This window comes from Pleurodeles waltl, chromosome 10 (genome assembly GCF_031143425.1).
Source record: "Pleurodeles waltl isolate 20211129_DDA chromosome 10, aPleWal1.hap1.20221129, whole genome shotgun sequence".
Taxonomy (NCBI): Eukaryota; Metazoa; Chordata; class Amphibia; order Caudata; family Salamandridae; genus Pleurodeles; species Pleurodeles waltl.
Window position 1 is genome coordinate 197,001,257 of NC_090449.1, and position 25,317 is coordinate 197,026,573.

At 40.5% G+C, this 25,317-nt stretch overlaps 1 protein-coding gene across 4 annotated transcripts in view; it reads right to left on the bottom strand.

Annotated features, from left to right (window-relative positions):
• Positions 1–25,317, bottom strand: part of SHISA9 (shisa family member 9) — a 1,108,248-nt gene that overhangs the window by 233,091 nt on the left and 849,840 nt on the right. For 2 of the 4 annotated variants that reach the window (XM_069210172.1, XM_069210173.1), the window contains one exon: positions 22,273–22,341. The exons of the other annotated variants lie outside the window; for them this stretch is intronic. In XM_069210172.1, coding sequence (XP_069066273.1) covers positions 22,273–22,341 — 69 coding nt within the window. The remainder of the gene's footprint in view (positions 1–22,272; positions 22,342–25,317) is intronic. 4 annotated transcript variants of the gene reach the window in all.

The following is a 25,317-nucleotide window of genomic DNA, read 5'->3' on the forward strand; positions in this document are numbered from 1 at the left end:
GTTTTTGGAAGTCAAACATCTCCAGCATGACGAGGCAGGAGACTGTAGCCAGAGTGAGTTTCACAAGGCCGTACTCCCCTTGGGTCAAGCACCCCTGAACAGGATTTGCTGCTGCAGAGAAGAACGTAGTGGGAGTTACCCGATGTCAGACTGACCACTGATGTACCTTGGGCAGATAAACAGCCGGTTTATTGAGGTTTTCTTTCAGTCTTCGGAGCAGTTTTTAGCCAACAATTCTCAAGTTGAGGATTTTGGCTATCTGGAAACCTTAAGCACCACCATCAAGGGTCCAGGAGGCGAGGGGTGCCACTTGGGGTTTTATGCCTCACTCAAGCTGAGTCCAGGAGCGAGTTCAAGACGGTTGGAGTTTTTTCTGTTCTGAGGATCTCATCAGGAGGCCAGCCACCTAGCAATTGGAACCATTCTGGTAGTCCTAGGTTCAAGTGATGAAACAGGCCTTAAGCAGCAGAGCAGGCCTCTGACGGCTCAAGGCAGGCTCCAGGCAGGAAAGCGGTCCTTCAAGGTGAAGCAAAGCAGTCTTGTGGAGTATACAGTAGGTCACAGCAGCAGGCAGGCAGTCCTCTGAGAGTTATTCCACAGGTCAAGAAAGTAAACTGAAGTGTAGGTCTGAGGGTACCATTTTTATCTTGTGCCTTCTTTAAGTAGATGTTTCTAGAAGATTCTCTTGGAAGTGCTTGAAGTTGTAGCCTTCACAGTAGTGAAAAACAAATTTAGGAGTTTTTCAGTACCAGGACATTTAAAACTTAAAAGTAGATAGTCAACTGTGTGATTACAGTGCATCCGACCCTATTGGTTGCCTAGGGCCTACCGTAGGGGTTACATATATGCAAAAAAGAAGTGTCTAAAGATTGGCAAGGGGATTATATTGCCAAGTTGAATTGATTGTTTACGTCTGCACTCAGGCTGCAATTGCAGGCCTGGGATATGTTTTAAGGGCTTGCTTACGTCAGTGGCACAATAAATGCTGTATGCCCACTGTAGCATTTCATATACAGGCTCTGTGTATATGGTATCCCACACTACAAGTGACATGAGTAAGTTAAATATGTAAATCATATGTAAGCCAATATGTTCATCTTAAAGGGAGAGCAGACAAGTACATTAGCGCTGGTTAGGAGTGGAAAAGAGTCCTAAGGTCAACAAACACAAATTTCAGCAAAAAGTACAGAATAAAGGAAAAAAACTTGGGGGAAGACCACCCTAAGACTCACAGGTCCAAGAGGTACCTTGTAAAAAAAGATTAAGACCTAAGTGGGAAGGGTATGCCAAGATGTGGGTCCAGTGCTCACTATTCAAGCTAGCCTGGCTGATGAGGGGTGGTACCCTGAAATCAGTCACAGGATGCTTTTTTCTGGTCCAAGCTCTGGTCCATGTAAACAGTCTAGCCAGACTTGCCTGGCTTGGCAAGTCTGGCTAGACTGTTTACATGGGAGCAGGGTCAAGACTGATTTGTATATGGCTGGGCCCAAACTGGGGTGGCAAAAAAACAATAGATTTAGATGCAACCCGAGCAATTGCCAGGGGCAGAGATTAATTCAAGCATTCCATCCATCACCTTGTTGTTTTTGCATTTGCTGCTCTAAGGGCATCAGGTATGCCCTGCTGTGGGTCCTGGGCTCACTGTGCCACAAGATTCAAGCTAACCTGGCTGATGAGTAGTAATACCCCAAAACCACTCCCTGGATGCTTGTGCAGTGTGCTGCACTGAACATCACACCCTGCAACACTGCTTGGATGAAAAGAGGTACCATGTGGGCAAATATTGTGTTATCCCAACTGCTTGTATGAAAGAATGAATGTGTAACCATTTCTCCCAAAGGACTCTTTGTCATACACGCATTACAACGGAAGGACCCCTTCGGAAATAATAAGATATGTGATGGATCCTACTACCGCTTGCCGAACTGTCTATTTAGTCATATGTTTTCCTCTATCGGTGTTAAAGCAAAATACAATGTGATAAAGCACATATTGCATTACTGCATTTTCTGTCAACAAGCCACACTTTCCTCACAGATCCTTGGAAGGTAAAGCTACAAGCCTACACTAGCTGAAGCCAAATTGATTTCAGGGGCTGGGTAGTGACTTACTGTGGTGCTACTTGCCCCATCATGAATTTCTTGCAGATTGCAACTAAGTTCCCTTTCCTGTTGCTGAAGCGTTTGTGTGAACAAGGCTAGATTATTTATATGTTATGTATGGCTCTCATTTCTATTGTTTATTTCAGCCTGTAAATCTGACAACAAACAGCTATGAGGTAGCAAGAGTTGATAGTAAACCTTATAAATCCCTCTTGCTACGTCATAATGGCCTCCAGGCCAGGCTGAATGGGCTCTCTGAGAGCTTGTCAGTGCAACTCTGCTTGTTTGCTTTGAATGAAAGCAAAAATCACAGCTATAGGAGACAGAAGTAAGGCAGGGAAGGTGCTATAGGTTGGTAAAGCGTGGCATGTAAGGTATTTTATATCATTGTTAACCTCTGGGATATGGATGTATGACAGAGGTCATTTTATGTATGGTGCCCCATTTATTCTTCTCCCTCTGCATAGTTGTTGAAAGCAGAGACAGATTATTTTGGGAGGGCCTAAAGATCATAAAATTATTGATGTGGAAAAAGTGAATTACAGGGATGTTTTTCACCTTCAGTGACATCATAAACAACTCAAGCTTTGCTCTTGTCTATTTAATGGCACTCAGATCCCCTTGTCTAAAACATTCCCATAATTCACTGTTAGCTTTCTATAATTGTATATATATTGCGTGGACCAGAGGGGCATATACAGCAGGAGTAAACATTGTACTTTTGCCAGGGAGGCTGATAAATTCCCTGCACTTCATAGATAGGTGGTTCAGACAAAGGCTGCATGACAGTACCAGCTCTTCCGCTTTCCCTTCCTCTTCATGTTTACCTCTCAAACTGAAAAAAACACAGTCACCAATTTTGCCAAAGTGTAACTGAACCTGTTGAAGTGGCTGGGTGGACATAGAGTTGTAGGGGCATGTCAACTAATGTGAGCACAGCAGCACAGGTGAGCACACATAAGTTTGGCTGTGCCATTATGCACTGCAGGAGTGAAACAAAATTATAATCAACAAGGTACTTATTGTGTGTTTTAGTAATCTGTCACAAGGGTATAAACTGCATTGGTTTATGTTAGCTTGCGGTGTTTTGTGAAATTTGGATGGTGTTTAGCTGAGATATTTTGAATGGTGTGTGAGTGTGGTGTTTAGTGAAAGAATTTATAGTTGTTATCGGGTACAATTAGACCTAAGATCCTGGGGTAGCATTAAAAAGACTAGTAGACACCATATTGTAATTGTCTGCTAAGTTTGGTGGTGCTTATGGTGAGACGTCGTCAACTGCACAATTGAGATAGGGGCTTTATCTTTGTGTGAATGTGAGTAGGTTGGTATAGTGGATCTTAATGTGCATGATGACCCTATGCTAATCTGGATGATACCCTGCAGAGCGATGTTTCATTTGAAGTGTTTGATACTCTTGTGTGCCTGAATACTGTCAATTCTTTAATGGAGCAGACAAACGTTTTTGTATTTTATTTTGTTATATATGTTTGATGTTGGGGAGAGTGTGAGCATTCAGATTGTAAAGGAGGGTGAGACGCTGCAAGGAGCGAGATTGACGTCACAGTGTGCATGCTGACATTGGTAGGTTGGTGTACTGCCACACTGGTATTGGTTGTTGAAATTATAGGGGAACACACTGTGATTGGTTGTCACTGCTGAATAAGGAACTGTGGTTAAAGAGTTTCCTTCCAGGTCTGGAAGAACATTTCTGTTTGTGATTATTGGTATTTGGTTGAAAAATGAATTGTTTTACATTAATATAAGGTTTGTTTGCAGGCGATGTACCTATACCTAGTAGGGAGGGAGAAGAGGCCCCTACCGAAGATACCTCAGGTCATTATATGGCAATAAATGTAGGGCTCCTTACATGTATTTCGCTTGTTCAATGGCATAAGATCATAGAAAAAGAATTTGAGAAATATAGAAAACTTGAAGAGAGAGTTGAACAGAATGAAACCACCTCCTAGACCTGCACATTATGAGGTGCTTAATACTTGAGAACATGCAGCTCATGCTAGAGAGATAAATAAATATCATGGATGAGTCAGAAGAGGAGGCACACATATGTGGTTGCTACTAGATGAGGTGCTGAACAAAAAGTTGGTGAACGGATATGATAAAGGGAGTTAGATTGTTTCCAACCTTGACAAGCAAAGCTTTCGAGGAAGAAATGGAAAAGAAAAGAGGCAAAAAATAGAAGGAAGTAAAGTGAAACGAACCAGATGATATGAGTGAGGTTAGTGACAGTCACTGTGGAGGCAGCTTTCTTGGTGTACTATTGTCAGACCATTCACCCCATACAATAAGACTCGGGAGGAGATTGGAAATAGCACAATTAATAGATTAGCAACTGCTCTGGTAAAATTGACTCCTGGTCCTGTGGAGGTTACTTCTGTAAATATCATTTATGAACCAAGGAACGAAGATTTATGAATTTGTGTTCCTACTGATTCTATCATCCTAAATACTGCTGATGTTCTTTTTGTAGCAGTTGCTAATGGTCCTGTGGTACCCATGTATAAGCCTGACTGCCCAAGAAAGACAACTTATACTTTGGCTGTCCCTGGTGTAATAGGTTGGTCAAATAGTGCTATGGTAAGTCCTGAGATGAGAGGATTTGTCCCTCTTGTTCTAACACACAAGTTCTCTATGTGTGCTGAGTGCTGATAGGACTTTGAATTTTTCAGGGTGTATTCCGTAGGTACATATCAGAGAATGCCGGCTTCTGGAATTCCCCTATGAGAGCCAACTTTAAATTCTAGTAACAGTACCCATGCAGATGGAAATATGTAGAGTCCCTGTTCTGGCGTGGAGTCTTAGTGCTAACGTAGTAGATGAGTGGGTGAAGGCATTTAATGGCGATACTCCTTCAAGACAAAGCGCGAGTACTCAGGTGAGTCAGTGAACAATTCAGTCACTGAAGAGAGTGACCCTGGTGGATGTGGCAAAATTGTAGTTACAATTGGCTGAGTTGATTAATAGGAACCTTTCAATGACTCATTTAGGTACTTATCATGAAAATGAACTTATGCTGATGTATAAGGGTATTATCAGACATGCAAGACAAGTTTATGACAAACTATTAGAGCTGGCTCAAAAATACGGAATAGACTTGAATAGGACCAAAGCATTGTAAAAAAACAGTTATGTATGCTTTAATGAGGAAGACACATGAGAACTTTATGGATGAACATGCAAATTAAAGAGTAATTCAAAATATTCAGAAATGGAATAAGCTCGATAAATGGGATGCTTGATGAGCGAGGATGAAAGAACCAAAGAAACAAACGGGAGAACCACCTCCTCCTATAGTGGGAGAGGTGAGGGAATCAAGTTTCCCTTTGAGGGAAGTGCCTGGTGGATGTCATGCACATGTGCCTTGGAGTAGAAGTGATCTTGCATCATTCACTAATGACTTCCAAAGCTGAGGAAAAAGACGGTGGAGTGGTAGAAGCAAGATGAGATGCTTGTGAAGCTTTCACAGGTGTTATGGGTTCATTTGAACACTCTGATTGACATTGTGGTTCTGAGTGACTTGTGGTTAGAGTGTAAAATAGCCATTAAATGGCCTGAGTCAGAACCACCAAGAAGTCTAGTGACCAAAGGCCCTCCACCGTTGGTGATTAGAAAGTATCAGCAGCTGATGACATTCTTGAAGTCAAAGGTGTCGCCCAAAGATATAGATTAGATGAAAATTGGCAGGACAACTCAGGAACCTAAAGAGGCAATCCATGCTTACTATGAGAGATTGCTGCACACATTCAAGCAGTGTAGTGGAATGGAGGTGTCTGAACCAAAGGCTATTGGACATTTTGAGTCAAGGTTTGTGACAGGATTTAGACGTGAATCAGCATGATGATTCAACAGCATTTGATCTGCTGGCAGAATAGATCAGTAGATTAGATCTTGAGATATATGAAGTACTGTAGTGATGAAATTGAGATAAAACAGAAGAAATTGAAGAAGTTAATGGTTGACCAGATGAAGGCTGCTCAGAGAAGTAGTCATTTGTAGGGAATGTTGGTGCTATGTAAAGTGTGTATAAGCGAGGTAGTACTGCAATGCAGGGTAGAGGTTGAGGTGTACCAATTGATTCTAGTACAGGGATGAATGTGGGTAGTCTGAAGAAGACAACAACTTGTCACTATCACAACAAATTGGGGCATTAGAAGCATGAATGTCATCTTAACCCAGCCAACCAACTCCAGAATTCAAGATTTGGACAACCCCAGAGTAACAATCTTGCACAGAGTTGAAATGCAGAGACTGAGAGGGCAGAATTGTAATTGTACTGCAAGCTTCAGTGATGCAGGTTCTACAACCCCAATGTCACAGCAAAATGCAAATGGCCCCCGACTTTATTCTAATCAAGTTCCCAACATGAATTTGAATGTGTTTCAGAATAATAAAGTTTCCTATGTTTGACACATTTGAATACTATGGCTCCGATCAGTCAGCCTGACGATGCCTGAGGAGGGAGGAAGATTGGGTACTTGGTGTTGTCTTAGAGGTAGATGAGAATGGCCCATTTGTAGATGGAAAAGTGAATGGTCACCCCTGTCATTTTTGGTTGACACTGGTGCTACCCATTCTACTTTGAGAACAGTAGAAACTCACCCCTCTTGGGAAAAGTAATCTAAGTTATAGAAGTAAATAAACAAATAACCCCTGAAGAAACAACAGAAGTGCCCGTGAATTAAAGTAATTAAAAGAGAATCTAGATATTAGCCCAGTGAGTCTTCTAGGGAGGAATCTCCTTTGCAAATTAAATTGTATCATCTACTGTATGCCGAAAGGCATAGAGATGCAAATCCATGATAAGGATGTTGCTTTTAAATTAGGGAATGATGGGTCTTACACCACTGGTAATTTGCTACCAGATCTTAAAGAGACAGTGAAATCTGAAGTGTGGGAATTTTCAGGAAAGGATACCTGTTTGATCAAGGGTGTTGAACCTGTTCGAATCAGAGTGAAGCTAAATGCTGTTTACCCGAGAACGCCTCAATACAATTTGACACCGGAAATGATTACTAGGATAACTCCGGTTATCGAGTCCATGATTGTACAGGAAATCTTGAAGGAAATTATGTTAGATTTATGCATTTCACCCATTAAGGGCTTACAGAAGCCAAAGAGGAAGTACTGCATTGTGCAGGACCTGCGAAAGTTGAGCAACATTGTTGTTCTTTGTTGTTCCATGGTAACAAATCCAGCTGTGATTTTGTTTCAGATTCCAGGTGAGGCTAAGTGCACGCTTTTTTAAATAAATTGTTTTATGAGGGCAGTCAGTTTCTCTTCGCATTTTGGTTCGGAAATCATGTCTCAGCATAGTGCTGACTCCCACAAGGGTATACTGAGAGACCCTCCATTTTCAACCAGATTCTCAAGAGGAATCTTGAGTCCCTGGTCATACTTATAATTCAGTCCTAATTCAGTACATCGTAACAAGATGCTATTGCATTGCTGAACCACCTAGCTGAGAATGGACATGAAATGTCCCCAGTAAAGTTATAGAATTGTCATAATGAGGTTCAACATCTACGGCATGACATTGAGAAGTGAGCAAGGAAAGTGGCACAAGAGAGGATTTTATGAAAATGAATCCACTAACTACCCAGAGAGAAGTCAGGGTGGTTTTGGGATTGGTGGGCTACTTTCACCAGTGGATATTGATTTTTTCCCTGGTGGCCAAGCCTTTCCAGAGGCTGACACACAAGGATGTGTTGGATCTGGTACCCCAGGATAACAATTGCTTGATACAATTGTGAGAAAGTCTCTGTCATGTCTCAGCTCTGGGAATGGCATATTACAATAAGTCACTTTCACTTCTCTGCAGTGAGAGGGATGACTGCACTCTCTCAGTGCTTACACAATTACACAGAAATGCTACTCCTGATCCCATAGCTTCTGTGCTGCCAGGTTTGTTTAAAACAGTGGGGGACATTAGTGTGAGCAACATGAGGTGTGAAAGGACTAGAACAATGCATTTGACAAGAAGCCGCCTTACCAAGTATGAACGTTTTATTCTTGTGGCAGGGAATGTGACTGTCAAGAGCTGTGCTGTTCACCATCATGTCACCCTGTTACCTGTAGCCGACCATGAAAATGATGACTGTGAAGTGGATCATGACTTCTCGGTATCACTGAATTAAGCACCAAGGTGAGACCAGATATACGAGATGAGCCACTACTTAAATCTGATTTTGTGCCACATGTTCCTGGCTTATGTTTACAAGACAATGGAGGAAGTCTGGGAGCAGCTTATGTAGTCTGCACCATTACAGGAGATGTTGAAGCTTCCTCGCTTCAAGGAATATTTTCTGCACAAGTGGCTGAATTGATCAATTTTACTAGGGCATGCTTTGTTTCATCGCATCAATGAGGTTACAATTTTACCGATAGTCAGTACAGTTTTGGTGATGGCTAGGACTTCAGACAGTTGTGGTCCCAGAGAGGTTCATGATGACACATGGGAAGAGGTAAAAAGGCTTCAGGAAGAAATGGCAGAGGAAGAGCAGCAGATTTGAGTCAGAGCAGTTTATGGTGACATTTGGGTTTCAATGGATAGAAGTCTAGTGTTGCTGAATAGCTTGTTGCCTCTACTGGCTTGTATTCCCATGGTCCAGCTCTTGTTGACGGAGATGCAATGGTGTGTTTGTTTAGGCAAACATGGTTTAATCCTAAGTTCCGGTTGATGGCTAAAATGTTGCGGCACATGTGTGTTGTGTGAATGTTGGGAAGAAAACTGCAGTAAAACTAAGTCACATAGGGAGATCAGGAGGACCCTTTAACAGGATGCAATTGGACTTTATTGAGATACCTTTATGTAATGGGCTGGGATATGTTGTGGTGATTGTATGTATCTTCTCCCGTAGGGTTGAAGCTTATCCAACCAGAAACAAATGACAGTCTCACTGTAGCAAAATTATTGTTGAGCAAGCTTATCCCTAGGTTTTGCTTTCCAACTTCGCTGGAATCAGATTGAGGCACTCATTTTAATAATGAGGTCCTGAGATCATTGTGTGCAGCATTGGAAGAGGAACAGAGAATACATTACAGTAATAGAACTGAGGATTTGGGTCTTTTTGAGCAGGTGAATGGGACGATGAAATCCAGACTGGAAAAATTGTGTGCTTCAACATCTTTGAAATTTCCCGATACTTTATCTGTGGTGTTGATGAGACTTCGTAGTGCACCTGAATAGAAGACATGACTGTCTCCATGAGATCATCATGGGAAGAGCATTGGGATTGTCAGGTATCCCTGTGAATGCCCTTGTGAACATTACAGATGATATGGTCCTGGACTGCTGTAAAGGGCTAGCTGATGTGGTACATTCTGTGTCTCAACAGGTCAGAGCAGGCAAAGTCCCTCTTTATCAAGTACAGTGCAATAACCTCACCTCAGCAACTGGGTCTTGGTGAAGAAACAAGTAAGGAAGAAGTGTTTGGAGCCTTGTTGGCATGGCCCATATCAAGTCATTTTGTTAACCACAACAGCGGTTAAATGTAGAGGTCTCCCTAACTGGAACCATGCTTCCCATGCTCACTGAGTTGAGTGTCCCCCAAATGGAACAGGACCTGTTCCAGAAGTACTGGTGGTGACAGTGAGACAACAGGAGCAGATTCATCCTGCTGTCAGGAAGCAAACAGACCCTGAAACAGCACATGTCCAGTCTGAGGGTGGTCTGTAGAGATTTACAGTTGAAACTGAAACATGAGAGTCTCGTACTGCAGTGGCCAATGAGTAGGCTTCCGATTCTGACTCCGAAGAAGGACCTAGTGCTATGTGGAAGTGAGTGGAAGCTGTAGGCCACTGGACCAAAAGACAAGAAAGAGAGAAACCGAATCTGCCTAAACAGCATGTGCCTCAGACAATTTCTGATATACTGAGGACTCTGATATTAATAAAAGTGAGAACAAAAGGATTGGCACTGAGGAGGTCAAAGAGAAAGAGAGAGCCCTGTCAGAGGTACTCTTAACCTGAATGGACATTGTTAGACTTGGCAACCTTGGCATGTTCTCCCCATCTTTTTGCCTCAGCTTCCCAGGCAGTTGATGTGTGCTGGACTTTGCTTTTGCTATTTTTTATACTCTGGGCCCTTTACCACTGCTAACCAGTGCTAAGGTGAAAGTGCTCCTATGTAAAATGTATGTGTAATTGTCTTACCCATGATTGGCATATTTGATTTACTAGTAAGTTCCTAGTAAATTGCACTAGAGGTGCCCAGGGTCTGTAAATCAAATGCTGCTAGTGCCCCTGGAGCACTGGTTGTGCCACACTCAAAAGTAGCCCTGTAAATTGGCTTAGACCTGCCACTGCAGTGTCTGCAGTTTTAAACTGCCAATTTTACTTGGAAAGTGTACCTACTTGCCAGGCCTAAACCTTCCCTTTTTATACATGTAAGGTAGGCCCTAGGTTGCCCCATGAGCAGGTTGCAGGTTATGTTAAAGGTGGGACATGTACTGATGTCTGTTACATGTCCTAACAGTGAAATACTGCTAAATTCAGTTTTCACTGTTGCAAGGCCTATCCCTCTCATAGGTTAACATAGGGCTGCCTTCAAATATCATTAACATGCAAATTCTCTTTTAGAGCAGGTAAAAATATGGAATTTGGGGTCTCTGAACTCACAATTTAAAAATACACATTTTAGTAATGTTGATTTTCAGATTGTTAGTTTGAAAATGCCACTTTTAGAAAGTACGCATTTTCTTGCTTAAACCATTTGGTAACTCTGCCTGTTTGTGGATTTCCTGTTTGGGTCAGTTTGATAGCTAGGCTGTTTGTGAATCCCCTCTAGACAGTGAGATAAAGGGAGCTGGGGTGTAGCCTGCATATCCTGATGTGCCATCTGTGGTAGAGGGGAGGGAGGAGTGGTCACTTACAGCTGAATGGGTTGTGCCTGCACTCTCACAATGCAGTCTCTAACCCCCCTGCTGTGTGTCTGGGTTCCGTGAACAACTGAAAGTTTCCTTTGAAGTTTGCCTAATTCAAAGGCAGAAAGGGGTATAAGTGTTGGATCCCAAACCCCTGAAAATTAAATCACTTCTGAACCAAAAGGAGCCTCTGCCAAGGAGAAGAGCTGAACATCTGAGGAGAAGTGCTGCCCCTGCCTGTGACTGTGCTTTGTTGGGTTAACCTGCAGTTGCTGCTTCTGCCTGTGAAAGGGGACAAAGACAGGACTGTGTGATATATTCCTGCTTGTGAAGAATCTCCAAGGGCTTAAACTGAGCTTGCCTCCTGTTTTGAAGTCTCAGGGACACCAAAGACTTCCTCTGCTAACACCTGGACTCTCTGCTGAGACTCCTGCCATGCCAAGTGGTGTCCTATCCAGTCCCTGGACCCTTGAAAGGTGAAGTTGGCAGAACAAGAGCTGAAAATCCATGCACAGAACGCTGTATGGGGAGATTTTTGACGCACCATTAGCACCGCAGGTGATAAATGAAGCGCGCCGGCTTTGCGGCTAAAATCCACGCTCCACCTGCATCGTGGCTGGGAGATGAACGCATTGCAGCTGGTGAAACAACCCAGAACACCGCCCAGTACAGTTTTCTAACACCGTGCGACCAGATTTTCCACGCATTGTTCATGGGTGTCAAAGTCATCCCGACTCTGAGCAGATCCAAGGTAAACATCGGGAATTGACTCTTGCAAGGAAGAAAAATGACACACCGCCGACCCGACCGGAGAAGAAATGACACACAGCCTCCCTTGCGAGGGAGGAATCAACACATCGCTGCCTTTTCCGATGCGCGCTCGCCCGTGCGTCTTTGTTTTTTACGCTAACCAGGTACTTTGTGCAAAATCATCATTTCCATTGTTTTCTATAGAGTAAGACTCTTATTCTTTTGAAAATTCATATTTTAACTTGTGTATGTTGGATTTTTCTCAGTTTGGTCATGTTTGATTTAGATAAATATTGCCTATTGTTCTAAACTGGTGTGCTGTCCATTTTGTAGTGTTTTCACTGTATTACTGCGTGTGTTGGTACAAATACACTACACTTTGCTTCTGAGTTAAGCCTGCCTGCTGGTACCAAGCTACCAAGGGTGTGAGTGGGGTTAACCAGGTGTGTTTCTCCTTTGCCCTGACTAGAGTGAGGGTCCTTGCTTGAACTGGGGGTAACCTGACTGCCATTGAAAGACCCCATTTCTAACAGACATACTTTGCTCCAGATGGCAGAGAGAGAACATTTGGGGAGTTTTGGTGTAACATTGCAGATTCAACTGAACATCCTTGAACTGAACATTGAGTTTAAATCTGATTTTGAAAGTCCTTTGTTGCTGAATAGTTTGAGGCATTTCATTCTAGATGTGATTATTAGTGAATTTGAACTTTGCATATTTTAGGGACTTTGCGTTTTAGGAATTATGAAGCATACAGAGGCCCGAGGCATAAGTGAAGGAGCGTAACTTTGCCCTTTAGAAGAACATGGAGCACGGCTAAGTAAGACTCATGAAGCTTTTGTAAATATATCTGTTGTTCATCACTTGGACTTTGTTTTGTCACTTTACACAGGTGGAATTGATGGAGGATACTATGTTACTGCTGTGTTCCACTTCAAAGATCTGATTTTAGAGAAAGTGTGAAAGAAAACCTAAGCCTTAGATGTAGGTATATATTAGGTGCAATATTGTTTGTTTTCCTTGTAGTACTATTAATTTTATTGATAGTAGCATTTTCCTCTACCCTTTCTGCAGCAAATGAAATGGCATCTAGTGTTCCCCTACTGGTACTGAGTCCTAGAGATAATGGCTTATATAGATTAGATGATAAAGATTTGCACATAGATGATTCTAGGGGAGATTATTCTACAATCGTATATTCCAGATTGCGTTATGTATAAATTGATAATATAGATGCAAGGGATTGCTATGGCTGCACACAATTAACTGCTTCTATTTCAAAGTCATCACTTAATACCACATTCCTTTGACATATGGAGTTTCCTGTAGTCCTTTGTTGAGTATACTCTATAGACAGGGTTGTTTTCAATATTACTTTTCAAATTATGATTTGGTTCTTTCAGAAGTCCCTATGTTTAAACATCTGAATTAAAATCCTTATTTTAAAAGTGCCAAAATAGCAGGAAAGTATTTTCTATCTCTCAAGCCATTAGCCACTGCATATGCACACAGTCTGAATCTGACCTGTTCAATGATCAATGTGTAGAACACATTTTTAAATTTAGTGGAGAATAGAAGGAGGGACCTAGAGTTCAAATCTGAAACTGATAAAAAGAAACACCATAGGTGGAAGAGAGAGGAAATTGAGCACCAAGTGAAAGGAAACCTACCAGCATTAGCTCTAGATTGGCAACATAAGGGAAAGCTATGCATTCACATTGATCAGAGTTATTTGGACCTGTTATGTTTAGGGAGAGTGAATGTGAAGATAGTTTTGATGTCAAAGGAAATAATTATTTTTAGATGGCAGGTATCCTCCTGTGATTGCTGGAATATATATATTTTTTTTATAGTATGCTTATTTTAAAATACCCAAAGGACGGCATGGGACATGTAATCTTGGCATAGTTTGTCCAAAGATTTACCATGTGGCTCATTTGAATTATCCTGTGTGGGATACAAAACCTAGAACTAGAAGAGTTGTTAGTGCCGGAGTGGTAATAGAGGATATTTTTGGTGCATTGATCTGCCTGTAGGGATGTTTCTAAATGATTTGATAAAGCTTTAAAGCTCAATGTATACCTAGTGCCTTAGAGGCAAGGCAATATCTTTAACTAATTTCAGGCAAAACTGTCTCCTGCCTATTTTTTATAACCTCCAATTCAAATAAATTAAAATTACAATGATTACTTTTATATCAAGTTACATTGTGCACATTATGGTTGATGTTTCTTGAAGAATTGGATAATTTCACTCTATGATAACAACCCTATTGTTAAACATTTGCAACAGCACAACCTGGGTTGTTTATTTGTGATAACGTTCACCCTTTGCAAGATATAGTCATGTGGGCTTTTTCATTGCATTTTAAGTCTCCAAAGCTGCTACTGAAATCAGGTTTTCACACGTTTTATTTAAGAAAGCAACATGAATAACTTGTCAACTAAATCAATGCTGCCTCACTAATCCAAATCTTAATGTACTGATCGAGCTCTGGGACTGTGTATGACTGGGCAAATACATACATCCACCTGGTTTCCAAAGGAAAAAATTGGGCCATGAAAACATGAACAGAATTTCAAAAATAAATTAGGAAAACACCTTTAGGAAAATATAGGTTGATAATGAAAAACAACTCTGCTGGTAGAATAAAGCCTCTTGGGATTCCAGGTTGCCTTTCTGCCAAAGCCTATGAAAGATAAAAGTTGCTAACAACTCACAAAAAAGTATTATTTTTTACCTTTATCCCATTTTCTTTGCTAAAATCCTTCTGACATTTAGGATCAGCAGCAAAATGGCTGGGATATTTCCTACCAAGAATCATCACAACTCAAATATATCAGCATCTAGTTCCTCTTCTCAAGTCCATTTAATTTTCTGATTAAGAGAAATCAAATCTGGTTTCCCTTAAGCAGAAATTGATTTGCTTTAAATATTCTAAATCTTGGCTGGGTGATAATGAGCTGGTCTATTCTGTGTTGATCTTTTACTTGAGACATTTAGAAAATCTAGAGGTAAGATTGATTCCTACTCCTAAAACCAGTTGGGGGAATCCTTTCTTATCCTTAGAGTCTGATGTTTGGGTTAACTTATATCTGATCATGATTCCCTGCTGGAGACTAAAAGTATGGAAAAGTCAGCAGTCATCCAGTGAATGACCATTTTGAAGATTATGGTCTCCTACCTTCTGCCCTTTCATTAAACAGAAACGTTATTGCTTACATTGATGTATAATGTTATAGCAGTTAGATGGTTAGGAACTGTATGCTGGTATTAGTACACCTCTCTTTGGCCTTAGAGGTAATTTCCTATTTAATCTTATTAAACCCTTTATCAACAGTTGCAAGAGGGTTGGTAAAAGGTGCTTCAACAAACATCCTGAAAATAGATTTAACTCAGGGTCCTTTGGTTATATTTAACCAAACATGATCTTCCTGGGGCATAGGGCTTGCAGAATCTACCAAGTCCTTTGATTATTATTATCAACTGACACACATTTTAGATTGAATTATTAAGCATGATTTTCTATGCCAGTCTCACCTGCATGACAATCCACTTTATTTTTCCATGCAGGACTGTCACTTCAAAATTTAGGCTATTGCTCTCTTTATTTTCCTAGCTGACACACGGATACACAAATAATTGCCACCAGGTAAATGCTTTTAAATCTGATGTTGTTATCATTAGCACTTTAAAATACACAGACAGTTATGCCTCCTTATCAGGAGAGAGGTCTCCTGTGCAATCAAAGGCAATACATATAGTAAAATGTTTTGGCTAAAGTATATGTTTTCCTTCCTTCATTGGGTTTACCATTAAAAGTGTGTACTTCTAAATTTACAGATTCAGGATTATTCGGACTATTCCTGAAATATTGACAGACTCAGTGTCAGGGCATTGGCACTCTCATTGCACTGTGAATAAGGGCACCCAATAGTACAATCTACTATGTGTAGAAGGCTCAAATAGCCATATCTAGATTAGTTAGCAGCTACAAGACAACATAATCTTCTGACATAACTTGCAGCTCTGGAGACTATTTAGTCGATAAGAACATAATTACATTTTACATAGGTTGACTTACTCTTAAAGAACTCTCTTGAAATACTTCCATATGAGGATCGCTCATGTAATGACTAAGGCTGCTACATCATTCATGCTTAATGTCCCTTTTACAAGCCACCCATCATTGAGAAAAGCACTTTAGTGTTCAGGCATCTCATGCCTGAAAATACCCCTAATTTGAGCATTGGTATGAATCTAACCCCTGCCATTTATGAAGAATGAAAAACATTTTCAATTTTCAATCAGCATTTCTTTCCAGCCCATGTCTTTTCTGCTTATATAAATTGGGCCATTTGACTTTGAGAGTTGTGACTTGGCTTTAATGTGTAACTGGTAGTTTCTTGTTGAGATCCTTAGAACCTCGTAATTATTAAAAGAAATAACAAATAAATATGGAGTATTGAAGTACAAAGACAAATATTCAGATAAGTTAGTGAGTGCTGTAAAAAGTGCAACAATGTGGCTAATTTACTGAGGTGGGCAGAGACCACCACCCCAACTCTAACATGAGGTGCAGTCCAGCTAGTATGTTTTAGACGGGGCTCTAAGAGACTTCAGATATAATTCTAGCTAAACGATTATATAAATATATGCCGGTAATAAAGTTTCCCAAACATGTCATTAGACCCAGCTGTATGCAAATCAGTTTTAACCCAGCTCCTATATAGCAGGATCATGACTGATGTGCAAATGGGTATGTCCAAATTGAGATGGCATAGTGTGCAAAATAATAGTAAAAAATCCACAGTTTTAGACTGCTTTTTGTATTTCAATGCTAATTATTAATTCTGCAGTTGTAGCTTTTCTTATCTTTCGTGGTATGAATAGGTGACAGCCCTCAACAGATTGAGAATTATTTTGTTTTTATGTGTGCAGTATCTATCAAAGCAGGTAATGCCTTCTTTTGATCAGTTAATTCAGCATTGTTATCCTGTGGCCAGGGACTTAGTCAAGACTTTGGCACTTGTTAACTCCCTCTGTAGGGATTGCCCAGCCCGAAATTATGAGTTTAAGCCAAAGGTGATTTTGATATTGAGGGGAAGGGGCATTAACAGTTGCACTGTCTCTGTCTGCTTCATATCTTTGCCACTCCCTACAAAATGTATCAAAGTAGTTAGAACAATATCGGTACTACAAGTGGCTGAGGCAATCATGGCAATCTTAAACTTCCATATCTAGGTTCTACCTATATGATGTATCAAGTTAATCGTGTCGTTCAATATTATCTGTCAGATGACGGGCTTTATTGTCGGCATCATCTTCTCGTGTCTGTGTTTTGGATGTGGGGGCTACTCTTTGAAAAATCTATTTATATATAAGTAGTTACATTTTGCATGATTTCAACAATGTGCATTGTTTTTGGAGAGTGGGACTTTAGTCATAGTTGCTATTACTTTTCCATAGAATGACAGAGTAAGGTCTTCTGCACCAAAATAATTTTCATCCGATTTAGCGAAGTCAATTCAGTTGACAGACTGCTTTAGGATTCCTAGGGAGTTAGGTGGATTATCAAAGGCGTCTTCGCATGTTTGTACAATAAACGAGTTTATCATAACAGATGATTTTGTCATACTTAAAACATATTGAAAAGTGCCTCGGTAACTTTTTCGCTTGCCCAGAAAAAACAGTGTATACAATTGAAAAAGCATCCTTTCGGAGAACCGGATTTCAAGAATCCAATTTAATGCGATGGCAGATTGTTTTGGTCACACTATATAAAGATGCCATGCCTCAAGCAGCTGTGTTGTAAAATATCCAAGAAATTGGTCATGCTCCTTGTGTTGAAAAGTGACAAAAGTATGAAAGAGTCTTTAATGTTACATTTTTAGTTAATTCTTTCAGTGGTAACTACTAATACAGATTAAACCTTCTATAGATACAGAAGCTAGAACAAACATTTCTTACAATCATTAGGTTAGTGTGAATTTATTACAATTCATTTGCATTAGTTATGTCTCATGATGAAAAGGAGCATTTAGGATTGTTCCTTGTTTTATGAAATAAATCCTTTTTAGGAAGTTTAAAATGAAAATCGTTCATTACACATGAACTGCCTATAACTTTCTCCTCGGCATCCACTGCTTATGACCTCACATATTACATTACTCATTATATGTTCAGTGATATCACTAATTAGATCACTGTCGACATCTCAAATGACATCACTAATGACATCACTGAGGAAATGATCAGACCTACTGTTGTACAAATTACTCAACTAATCAGTGCAGCCTTTCAGATATGACAGTAAGTAACAAACGAAAACAAACACAAATGATGGACCGAATGTGGAACCAACCAAACATTTATCCCTAGTCCCAGATCTGGGTTTAATCAGTCAGTTCTTTTAATCACCATGCCACCCCAGTTTGGACCCAGCCATATGCACATTAGTCTTGACCCTGTTCCTCACGGGAACAGTCCAGCCTGAACTGGCAGACAGGCTCTACCTGGATGGAAACAAGCATTCTGGGTCCGGTTTCAGGGTATCATCCTTCATCAGCCAGGCTAGTTTGAATCCAGTGGCATAGTGAGCCCAGGACCCACGTCTGGGCATACTCAGCACACTTATAGCGACAAAAGCAAAGAAACACAAATGATGGATGGAACGCGGAACCAGTCAAACATTCACCCCCAGTCACAGATCTGGGTTCAATCCATCAATTCTTTTGCTTACCGTGCCAACCGAGTTTGGACCCAGCCATATGCAAATCAGTCTTGACCCTGTTCCTCATAGGAACAGTCCAGCCCAAGCTGTCAGGCCAGGTCCTACCTAGACCAAAAACAAGCATCCTGGGACCAGTTTTCAGGATATCACCCTTCATCAGACAGGCTAGCAAGTAATAAACAGTGCAGAATTAAGTAAACCATAAATTGCTCTTCAGTCACACAAGCCCTTAAAGGTGAACCAAGCTCATTCTTTGCACAGACTGTGCCCTGTGCAAAACACTTTACAAGCTCCCTAACACCACTGGAGTGTCACTTTTTGTGACGCTCCAGTGGCCGAGTGTCCTGCGCCATATTTACAAGGCGACTTTAAGCCACTTTTTGTAGCTTAATGCCACCTTGTAAATGTGGGCCCACCCAACGCAGTCATCTGTGGCAGAGGGGCATGTAATGGGTATTGCTGTGGGCATACTCACACAACACCCATTGGTTTTGACTTTGACCTAGATTTACAAGAAAATGGCCAAAACTAAAGCTATCCCAGGGGTGACGTTAGAGTGGAACAACAAGGAGAAATACTTTTATTTCTCCTCAATTTTGCTTTTTCTACGACTGCTGCAGTATGCAGAGCACAAAGAAAAATCAAAATGCCATTAATGATTGTTTATATGGAGAAATGTGTCACTTCCTGCACATAAACAATGATGATTTTCTACTTCTATGTGTGCACCTTCCTGCACATACACAATCATTCCCTGCAACGCAGGCACCCTTGCACCATAGTGCAAGGGTGCCTGCATTGGCGCTAGGCAGCTAAATTTAGTGCCAACTCTAGGTGAAACACAGGGGTGCGCTGTATTTTTGTAAATACTCTACATGCCTGCGTTTCTGAAGTGACGCAGCATGGGGCTGCCAATTTTGGTGCAGCGCCACTTTCTTGTAAAAATGCCCCTTTGTGGATAGCCAATCTCATGTGGGCAATGAAACAAACACAGATAGGCAAACTGCTGCTGCTACAAATGCCTTTGCCATGCATACAACTCTTTATTGAGAAACTAATCCTTCCAGACAACTAAGCCCCTTGAAGTGGACAAGACACCAGAGGCAGCTCCTCTGCTATGGCCTCACCCCTCTTCCCCCCGCCAGCAGCTGGAGCTGCAAACCTTTCAAATTAAACAATAACAAACCATGTTTATTATTGTTTCATTTTTAAAGGGGTGGGGCCAAGGGGGTGAGGACCAGTGAGGGGAGTGCACAGAGAACTCCCCTTAGTGCTCACGTATGTTTGGCTAGCTGTTTCGGGCAGGCCAAGCACACATGCACACAAGGGCTCTCTCCAACCTAGCCTGTGTTGCTGGGTTGGAGAGAGCAAGCTCAGGCTCCCAGTCTGCGTTAGAGCGCCCAGCCAGGGCGCTCCAGACAATCATAATGCTGCTTTGAGCAGCGTCATGATTGGCCGCAGGGCAGGCTGGGAGCCTGTGTTTTTAGTGCAGCGGAGAGCAGCGGCAACATTCGAGTGAGTTTTTTATTTATTTATTTTTTATTTTTGTGTTATTCCCCCCTTCCCTGCCCACCACTTTTCCAAGTCACCAGTCGCGACTCCATGACACTACTATGTACACCCTTTGCCCTGCACCAAATGTTTTGTAGCTATCTAACTTATTGTGGGCAAAGAACCAGACATGGGTAGAAAAGTACCAACTGTGAACTGTTTTTGTCTGTGCCAAACTCCTACACAGAGAGCCCTCTCCCTCTAGACATCCAGTGCCCCTTTGGTTGTAAAGGCCCTACATTGAACAGCTTCACCCTGTACCGAACACTTTGCAGATAGCTGACCTATAATGGGCAATCAGGCACACATGGGTGGGCAAGTACCTAATGCATACAGTCTTCACTTATGTGTATAACTTCTCATTTAGAGCCCTCTCCCTCTAGACACTAAAGTACCCTAAGGAGAGTAAGTATCTTCTGTATTTGCCCTATATCAAATCTTTTATAGACAGATTAAATTTTGTGGACAATCTGTGAGACGAGAAAGCAAGTCTCTGCTTTGCAGGGCGTTTGTCCTGTGCACAACCATTCACAGAAAGCTCACTCCCTTTACACACGGAAAACCCATTAAGAGGCCACACATGTTTCAAACGTTTACACCATTAGTTGTAGAGAGACTGTAGAACATTAGGTCTATATGTACCTTGCTGAATACCTTCCAGTATTATTACGGTCAAACTATCACATTAATTGGCTGATCAGTGATGTAATGAATTATATTTTTGAACATGTCATGAGGTATGTAGTATGTGAGGTCATAAGCCATGCATGGTTGGGACGCAAGTTATAGTTAGCTCAGTATACTATAGCTGGTGAATTTCAGTGACTTTTGTTTTTAAAACAATAGTTTTTATATTATTATAAGGTCTAAAAATAGCCTCATTGTAACCTTTATTTTTTGTTCAGTGAATAAAGATAGATAGATAGATAGATGGATTACAAGGTAATATAAAAACTACAAATGTTAACCAATGGGAAGCCTGGATTATGAGTCACTTGGTCCTCTCATGAGTTATCTATATATGTAAGGAAAGCAACAACATCTTCCTGAATGGACAACAGACACTGTGGACAGTACATAATCTAGTTTTTTTCTGTCATTATTTACCAATAAAGCATAAACAAAACACAGATATTTACACCAGTCATCAGTCTAGTTAAATGTTATCAAGATAAGCTGTCAAAAGACTGCTTCATGCAGAGAAACCATGCTTCCAAACCTATCGCCCCCGGACCCCTTTGCCAAAACCCACCTACTTTCATAAGTTAATGATGTTTTCATATTTTTCTGAGAATCACAAACAACATCATAGCAATATAGAATTTTGTTCTTTGCATAAACATTTTCCCGTTTGGAAAGCAGCATATTGCATTCATGTCATTTGGAATAAAACTCAGTCATACACAAGTTGGTTTTCTAAGAATTACAAATGTGATTTAAGTTACATTATATCCTAGTAATTTTATTTCAAGAGTATGATGGCATTTACAAACCACTTGATTTTGGCTTGAACTAATTTTTAACATGCCACCAGAACCTCATACTAACATTATACATTTTTAATCTGCTTATATATTATAAGTATCATTCACACCATTTATACAGTGATTATGTATCACATGTAGTTTATGAACTTCTTATATATGGTAACACAGCTTATGTTTTATATGCGTCATTAATATCATTCACACACTGACAATTGCACGTTAATCATTCATACTATTGTTGTACTGATTATATTATATATAATAGTAAAATGTATGTCTGATATGCATCATTATTAATATTTATACATTGAATGTTCACCACATGTATCATTCATCCCATTAGTGTGCTCGTCATATTATATATGATAACACCTCTTACGTCTCATGTGTATCATTAATACCATTCATACATTGTCTAAGTATCATATGTATCATTCACACCATAAATGCAGTGATAATATGGTAACATCTCTCATGTTCAATATATAATATTCATACCATTCATATGTTGATGTTTCATTCATACTCTTAATATGTCTTTTTTTTATATGTGATGTGTTAACACCTCTTATTGTTCCTATGTTCCACTTATACCATTCATACATTGATTGGGTTTCAAAAGCATCACTCAATTATTCATTTTCAATTATTCACTTTACATTGTATTTCAATGTGATTGGGTGAGAAGGAAAGGACACATATATCTGATCTCAGCATGTAGATGGAGAAATAAAAACGGGTAGCAATGAAAAATGGAGGAGGCTCACCATTCTTCTCCCCTTCCCTTCCTCCAACCCTCTGCAGATGAAGTGGTGAATGGTGATGATGACTGCTGTCTGTAGAAAAAAGAATCAGATGAAGGTCTGTTTGAAAGATGGGGTTTGTTTGAACGTCATGTGCAAATGGTAGTTCAGCGAGGTTGTTACTAATCATTCACAACATGAAAGAAGCTTAGATTAAGCAATCAACATAGAAAGCCAGGGTACACATGTACCAACGTTTGGAAATGTTAATTGTCGAGTTATGCAGAAAGCATATGCATTGTTTGGTCATCGATTTTCCACAATTGGGCAATAATAAACAAAGAAATAAACAATAACAAAATGTCTATTGAGATAGTGAAAATATAATCTGAAAACCAGACGATTCATGCAAGAGGAATGCATGATTGGGCTGCTAAATTTCTTGTTCCTTCTAACCAAGTCATTTTCAGATGTAAATCTATAATTTTCGTTTGTTTGACATGGTGTGGGGTGTGTTAAAGTTCAAAATGAATATTTTTGCAGCATAAAATGAACAGTACACGTAAACTGAACATGCAAGAACACTTTGCTATAGTTTCCTTTCTAAATTTGATGAGATCATAGAGATGACGAGCAAGTAAAATTTCTACAAAAAGGAATTGTTTGTCATGAAGAAAATGCATAATGTTTGAGTATGTTTTGCCATAACGTGATACTCACTACCCTCAAGTCTCATTGTTGTATGTTGACGTTCAAAAGCACACATTCATTATGTTCCGTCTCATCATACTGTTCAACTCCCTAGATTTGCTTGTGAAAACCTAAGACTGGACCCAGACTTTTAGCTTTGTTAATGGCTATTTGGTGTGTCATTCTTTAAGAGAATACATTATTGGGGAAGATACTTGGCCACTGCGAATTTAAAAAAGAAACCTTGGTTAAAAGCAAAAATATTGGTTGGTCTCGCAATGCACACATTGACATTGAATTCCCTGCCACCGAAGGAAATTCTTTTATACTCGGATGTGCTCTTGTGAAAGAGCAGAATGCCATTGCTCATAGTGAAGTTAGCCAATGATTCAGATGATCTGTTAGTCAATGGTTGAAACTATGCTGTATGCTAAAGTGGGTGGAATAGAAAAGCGAGTGACACAAAAGCAAACCAATAAATGAAGAGTGATGGTTGACAGTCTTAATATATAAATATTGTATATGCACACTTTCAGTAAAATCAAAGGCTTGGCTAACGCCAAACTTACAACGAAATGAGAAATGCTAGAGTCCATTTGTGGATTAAATCTGAGGCCTTAGTTCATGGGTCTTATTCCTTCAGCTGTGTACTGTTCACTGTTTGTCTTCTCACTGTTAATCATCATGATGAGCAGAACACTCTCATAATTCAATGAAATTAATACATGATTAATCCAATGCTGTGTGTTGCTGTGGTAGTCCAAGAAAGAATTATGGCCCATATTTATACTTTTTGGTGCAAAACTGCGCTAAAGCTGTTTTTGTGTCAAAAAGTTTACCACTGTCTTGCGTCATTAGAAAAGCACCAGCCGGGTGCCAAATTTATGGAATGCGCAAGCCAATGCTAAACTTGGGCTAGCGTCAGAAAAAATGACTTAGCCGGGTGGGGGTGGCGGTACAGGTGAAGGGGGTTTTGCCTAAAAAAATGACACTAGGCTGCTTAGAGGCAAAATAAATGCTGATAACCAGCCTAACTTCATTTCCTGATGCACAACCATCCATAACACATGACTCATGTCTTAGAAAAGACAGGAGTCATGCCCAACACCCCAGTGGCCAGCACAGGGGATCAGTGTCCCCTGGGCATGGTCATTGCACCCAGTATGTATCATGCAAGGGTCCCAATTTCAGGGCCCCAATGGTACTTAGAACACTTTTAAAATAATACATACCTATACTTACCTACTTACCTGGCATTGGGTCCCCAACCGTCTGGTGTCCCTCTGGTGTGGGTAAGGGTGTTGCTGGGGCTTGGCGTGGGCACCTGTGGGCCCATTCCATGGTGTTTGACCATGGAAATGGGTCCACAGGTACCTTAATGCCTGGTCTGACCCAGGCATTAAATAATGGGCCTAAGCAGGATTAGCTCCATTATTAGGCATGCCTCCCACCCGTGCACCATTTTTGCACTGGAAGATAAATAAGGGGCTATGGGCCTAGAGTCCTTTTTCGGACGGGAACGCCTACCTTGTATTTCATTGACACAAGATGGGTTCATGCACCAAAAAATGACATTAACTCCTATATTAAGATGCTAGATGGGTCTAGCATCAAAATATAAATATGGAGTTAAATTTGCACCAAATTTCCGTACAAAAAATGTCACAAATTCGGCACAGAGCATAATTATGCACCTATGTGTCTTTTGGGACATGAGACCTTCTGCTAGTTAAATACAAGATAGATCTCCACCACTAGCACACCCAAGTCTCACTAAACTGACTTTTGTTTACTGTAATTAGTTACGCGGTACTGGGTTTCTTGCCCACCACACACTTCCTGTGAAATGGAAGGTCAGCAGCAAACATGGTAAACAACAAACAATTAATCTATGTTTGTATCTGCTCGGTTTACCCTGGTGCAGAAATCAGAAATTAGAAACCCACACCCATGTGCTATGACGTAATTCGTTGGAAATATTTCAGATTAGGTCTCTTAGTGGAAAAACAACAAGAAAAAACATTCACCTCCTGAAAGTGTTAGTGCTCGTAGTTGTCTGACTATTGTTGTTACCATACCAACAATGTTTATCTCTCACCGAGGACTTCTTTCATAATAACACCACATTTGGCACTATTGTTTCTTTAATAGCATTTTGTAGCTGTTACAGATTACATTGTGTTCGCAGACCTTTTTAAAATAGATGTATGATAAAGAATTAGACAGGCATGCATTCAGCCAAATCAAAACCGTTCGGGGAGCATCGTGTATCTGTATTAATGTGAAACTATGAATTTGCAGTTTAGTGAGAACCACAAGTAGTCTGGTGATAACTCACTTTCTTATTGCACAAGTGGTGCCAGCTAAACTCTGGAGCAA